Genomic DNA, 6,196 nt, shown 5'->3' with positions numbered 1-6,196 from the left:
GGTATGCATCTCATGATTTTGAGGTGAAATACCTATGGATGAAAGTTATCATGAAATTGTGCAACATGGGCTTGGATTATGCAAACATGGTCATGAGCACATGTATTATACTTTCTCTCATAAATGATTATGTTAGTAGATTGGCACGTTTAGATTTATTAAGACATGATTATTCGTTAGACTATTTTAATACTTTTAACATCTTTTCAATTTCATTTTTTTATCTATTTTGATCTATTTTGACACCTTAACATATTTCAATTTTATTTTTCATTTAGATGTTTGAATGGAAAGAGTTAAAGAATTCAAGTCATTAAAATAAATAAATTATATTAAGATAAAATTGGTAAAAATATATAATTAAAACTCACTATTTTGATGCTTCAATATCTTTTCAAGCTTATTCTAAGAGTATTTATCTCCTTAAATGTAAAGAATGGATGAAAAAGCTTAAAAAAACCAATTGTATTGCATTTCTCTAAAAAAAAATATATTGGATGGGAGAAATCTATTCTTTCTATATAAAGATAGATTCCACTATAACTAGTAATTAAATATACCATTTTTTTATATTACATCACACTATATTATCTTTTGAAGCTTTTCAAAGCCCCTCTTTATGAGCACATGAATGGATTCTCATAGGAGATGTGTTCCTTATTTTAAGACACATTTCTATTACAAAGTCTTACAATTATTTATAATTATTTCAATCTTAAAATTGGACCCTTTATATGAGCTTCCATTTAAAAAATACTGCAATAATTTATCCTTTATACCGATACCTATTTTAAAAAAATAAACATTACTTAGGGATTAAAATCTAACAAATAGATACCCAATTATTCCCAAATTTATATCACAATTTTCCTTACCTTAAAAAGAAAATAAATTGTTCAAACATCAAACTCAAGTTGAAAAGTCCTTATTTCAAATGGAGATAACTCTATAACGTGCTCTCCGTCCTTCATTGCTGGTCTATTAGTAATCCCAGGGAAAGTATTCTCATTTCCTTCCACTTTCCAATTCAATCTTCTCATTTGTGACTTCTCTTTAACTGCACTAAGATTAAGCTCCACAATTTTTTTAACCTACCCAAAAATGCAAAATTTATTTCGTCAACGAATATTGTTAGTAAATTATCTGAAACATAAGACTATCTTTAATAACTAAACTATTCACTCATATGGATAGAGGAAAGGTATTAAAAAAACCATTTTTCTTTTGTGTTTTAAAATAAAAACTCCGCATTCACAACCAAAGTATTTTCTTATATTTATATAAGAGATAAAAAATTTCATTTGTATTTTACTTGTTCCTCTTAATATTTAATAAATATTAAATAGATATAAAATTTAGATGAATTTAAGCCAAATATCAAATTATACTAAAGAAAATGATTCAAGTTTATTACTAAATTTCAAAAAAAAAAAAAAACATTTAAAAATTTGTTTGAAATTTGCTTAACATGGAATACTGGTTTCATGCTTACGTTGATTCGTTATAGTTATATATTTATGAATGAGAATTGTAAATCGATGTATAAAACAATGATATGCCATGCATATGTATTTTCTTTTAGAGATGGATGTAAAAAGTATGCACGAGTTACCAGCTTTTTTAATCCTTAAATACATGCAGTATAAGAGAAATGAAGGGACAACGTATAAGCAGATAATCTTACACAAGAAGATTCATTTGCACAGAGAGTGGATAGTGAATGAAAAAAGAAAACAGCGTCTGTACCTTGTGGTTTGGAAACAACTTATAGAGATCAATTGTTGCAGACTTCGAAAATTCGGCACTTTCCTCAACCTATGCATGCAAAAAAAACATTGTAATAAGCATTCTAGTTGCTACTTAATTTCTTTTATCCTCTTACTCTCTTCTCGTTTTCTTGTTTCAATGAACCTGTTATAACTGCCATGCATATTTTAAACATATTTGCCACGTATCCATTGAGATTATGGAATGCAGGCGATAATTTAGGAAGTTGACAATTCCTATGGAATTGTTTGGTACCTCATAAAGATGTGCTAGACGCAGTAAGGTTTGTCGATCATCCAGTTCCTGTATTCAAGATTGTATAATTATGTTTACCAACATTGAGAAATGTATGTGGTAGCAAGTCTGAAAAGCTGGAGGAAGATAGCTTTCACTCCAAAGTTCATAATCAGTGCAGAGTAATTTATCTGATGCATAATAGTTATGTGGTATGTGTATTATCACTCATAAGGAAATTTAAATACCTGGAGTGTAAGGATGGCAACATTAGGTGGTAGCTCATAGCCTTCTGCCAAAGCTGAATATTTAGGTTTCTTTATCTGATTTAGTTCACCGTCCTGTTACATGGAATGTAATTGATTTCCTTAGTGCCTCATCTGATCATCATTTAAGTAGCCATTAACAAGACCGTGACAATCTCTTTTGCTTTAGACAAATTCTTTTCATTTAAAAAATATATTTCCTACTTCGACATTACAAACATGAACACCATTTTACATTTCATAACCACTTGCTTCAATTGCTACAAAATATGTGTTCTTATCTATTGCTTTGGTTAAGTAACCAAACAGATGAGATTTAGAACCTTCTTTTGGGTATGAAGACAAATGCAATGCAGTACCTCGAAAGGCAGAACACTATCTTCCTAGAATAATTAGGAAGCTTAATCTCCTAGTCTCCTAAATGTAGTTAAATATAAGAGCATCTTTATAAACTTACTGGTATTGTGGCAAACGAGATTTGTAGAGGAAGCAGTGCTTTCTGTCCCTTTGTACGCCTCCATTCTGAAGCTTTTTCCACAGGATTGACACTTAGATAGATTTTGCCTTGAACCTGCACATCCAAAATAGTCAAAGATTAAGGTCTCCAAGAGAAGAGGTGTGATGCAGTAATAGTGAAGTACGGCATATAAGTTTATAACCAATTATCCATGAGAAACATGAATGTTTTTCTATAGACTGAAATTGTTGCATTTGTAAACAGAAATATGCATTGGATGATGAGAGAGAACTAAATGACAATAATTGAAAAAAATTGCATGTGAGCGTATGTATCGGTTTTGTGAAAATATGACTAGGTCAGCTCCACTGTGAGTGCAGGACAGCTACCGTAAATACTGCATAGCAGCTATCACAAATGAGAAGGTTCACTACCATTTATAAGGGTAGGGTCATTGACATAAATAAGAGTAGGACTGTGAACAATAATGCGTAGACTGACTATCTTTCCATTCCATAACTTAGTCTTTCTTTCATCTTTGTTTCCTTATGAAGATTCCTATTCTTCTCTAGTTTGTTCCCATACAATGCCATCTCTCTTTCCAAATGAAGTGATCAGACCCAATACCAGAAATTTCTCTCCAGCCTCAAATTTTGTGACTTGGGAGACATGTTCCTGTGACATGGAGACATAGGGACATGTCTCTGGAGGCCAAGGACACATCATCTACAACACATTCTTTGTTAGCTTTTGGGGTTACTCCAAAAGTGATTTCACCTTGCTAGGTGAGCATTGTCTCCTAATCCCTTGGCAATGCTTCATGGACATGTTGATGGATCAATTTATGTGGATACTTGACCTTGGTTAGAAGGATAGCATGGTACCCACACCAAGGAGGTTGTTACCCTAATCAAAATGATAGCTAACACATTGACACAATGTGAGAGTTGGTTGCTTGATTAGGAGAGGTCCTACCTAGGAGGAGTGCTAGGAATTTGGAGGGGACTTAATCCTAGGAGCTTAATGTTGAAATTGTAACTAGAGTTGGTCTTCATAATTGTCACTGTATCAATATGTATTTTATATAAAAACACAAGAAGAAAAAATATTATTGTTTTCCAGCATGTTCTTCATGCTTTGTTTTGGTCAAAAGAAAATGTAAAAGGGCATGTTCTTCATAACCCTTGTAAAAGAAGTAAATTTGATTTTTTAAAGTGTCATTTATCCCTCCAATTTGTCAAGTCGGCCCACTAAGGAACAAGTTGGCTATGCCCTTAGAGGCACCTTTTCGGATGAGGAAACAACTATATATTGGAATCTATTCTCCATCATTTGGCAACCAATTCGGATCTCATCTGTGGAAGATAATTCAGAGCCATTCTTCTGTGCTATATGAGCTTTCTATAGCAATATACTTTTGTGGTATGCGAGTTGCTTGTGGGACTATACTTCCAAGGAATGCGAGCCTTCTGTGACACCAGATCTTTGAGGAATGCGAGCCTTTTGTGACACCAAATCTTTGAGGAATGTGAGCCTTCTGTGACACCAGATCCCTATGGAATCCAAGCTACTTGTGACCTAAGAAACCAGATTCGTCCCCTAGGGCCGATGTGTCACAAATCCAGCGAATCAGACACGATTTGTGCCGATTCGTGTTCGAAAATCAGGGCACGTCGTTTTGATCAGGACACGATCGAATTCGGATCGTGTCCCGATTTTCGGACACGAATCCGAAAAATAGTGCCCGAGCGGCATTAAAAAGTGACTTCTCTCCGTTATTTTTTCACATTCACTTGTTTAGTTTGCTGTGGGTGTTTGGGAGCAAGGAGCAAAGGGTTTGGGAGCATTTTCAAGGAGATTCAAGCAACAGGTAAGTGCATTTTCTCTCTATTTTTTGCATTTTTATTACAACAGTTTGCATATGCATTTATTTTACAAATTTGTGCATTTTTTGTTTTTTTTTACAGCATTCATGGCTCAATCAAGGGCAGCAGGGAAGGGGCAAAGGAAGGGGAAGAATGTCCCCATTGGAGATGCCCCTCCTCTCCCAATTTCATCAGAGTCTACTGCAAGTATTCCCTCTATTGCAAGTAATGTTGAGGGAAGACTTCCTCCTCAATGTAACATTGACAAATATCCCTTGTGGAAATATGTCACAAGAGAGCAAGGGCCACCCAACAAGGTGAAGGGAGGAGGCAATGTGAGTTGGAAATGCAACTATTGCCACAATACTTTCAAGAGCACATATTTTCGTGTGAAAGGTCATTTGTTGGCTTTACCATGTTGTGGAATTGGAGCTTGTGCAAATGTGCCTTTACCAAAGAGGAAAGAAATGCTAAGAGCAGTGTTGATAATATCGGTATCGGGAAAATATCGGCGAGGGTCCAGAAAATATCTTATCGGCAATATCGGCGAAAATATCGGCAAAATAGCGGCAAATATCGGCAAGCATAAAAAATGCATAATATATTCATTTTTTTTTTTCAGATTTTAAACATATAAAGCAATAAAAACATGAAATAAACACATTGGCACATAAATATGAAGAAAACACTAATATATATGATGTCAAATAGAAATGATACATCAAAGGCGATATCAAATCCTACTGATCCCTAATAATTGTCCATTCAAGGACTCAAATGTGGAGAACCAATACAAATAACATCACATATATAAAAGTATCTCATCATCATGAGTTATATGTAGCATAACAAATAAAAATAGCAACTATCTATCTGAAATCACTGCCCTCTCCCCCTTTTACGGGAAAACATGATGGGTTGTTTGCCAAGCTTGCCCCTAGTAATAGGAGGCCCTGACCCTGCCTCTGCACCTAATGTCAAATAATGAGTGCTAGGTATGGGGCTATGCTCTCCTATATCTATAGCAGATGGTGTTGATGCCGATGCTCCCGTAGTGTCCTCCTCCTCCTCCTACTCCTCTGAGTGTTGCTGCTCCTCTGACTCCGAGTCCTCCTCTTGCTGCCCCTGCTCTAATGGATCAACTGCCACTGGCTCTAACCATGAAGGTGACTCCTCCAAGAGGGTCTCCTCAGACTCACCCTCCATGGAGACAATACATCAATATTTTCTAAGCTAAGTCACATGACACGAGGACACGAGACACGGAGGACACGTAAATACGAGTATTCAATACGAAACACAACGACCTGGAAACAAGACACGGGGGACACATTTTATATATATATATATATACCGAAATATAGTTTTTTATCCATATTAAATTGCAGGTTGCAGCCTATCTAATCAAATTAAAATATAATTACTTCTCAAAGTTCATAGTTCACTTTAAAAAATAAATAGAATCAAAATTTACTATTTAGAAATTAGAATGTGATATGCTTGGTCTTGATTCTTGAATATTCAATGTTCATTGTTCATGTACAACTTACAAGCACATAAGAAAATAACTAAAGTCTAATCCTATTGATTTCCTCTACCCCTCTTGC

General features: G+C 34.7%; 1 protein-coding gene across 1 annotated transcript in view; it reads right to left on the bottom strand.

Moving 5' to 3' along the window:
* Nucleotides 1-649: 649 nt before the first annotated feature.
* The window catches only part of LOC149225772 (alpha-mannosidase-like), a 507,303-nt gene continuing 501,756 nt past the window's right edge, over nucleotides 650-6,196 (bottom strand). The window contains exons 25-29 of the mRNA XM_089377307.1: nucleotides 2,725-2,838; nucleotides 2,250-2,342; nucleotides 2,023-2,070; nucleotides 1,747-1,815; nucleotides 650-1,091 (exon numbers count right to left, since the gene is read on the bottom strand). Coding sequence (XP_089233433.1) covers nucleotides 897-1,091; nucleotides 1,747-1,815; nucleotides 2,023-2,070; nucleotides 2,250-2,342; nucleotides 2,725-2,838 — 519 coding nt within the window. The 3' untranslated portion in view covers nucleotides 650-896. The remainder of the gene's footprint in view (nucleotides 1,092-1,746; nucleotides 1,816-2,022; nucleotides 2,071-2,249; nucleotides 2,343-2,724; nucleotides 2,839-6,196) is intronic.

This window comes from Pinus tabuliformis, chromosome J, assembly GCF_031772625.1.
Source record: "Pinus tabuliformis cultivar Carrire ecotype Pingquan chromosome J, CPIR1, whole genome shotgun sequence".
Lineage (NCBI taxonomy): Eukaryota > Viridiplantae > Streptophyta > Pinopsida > Pinales > Pinaceae > Pinus > Pinus tabuliformis.
The sequence above is the reverse complement of the archived record's forward strand: the minus strand, read 5'-3'. Positions and strand labels throughout refer to the sequence as shown.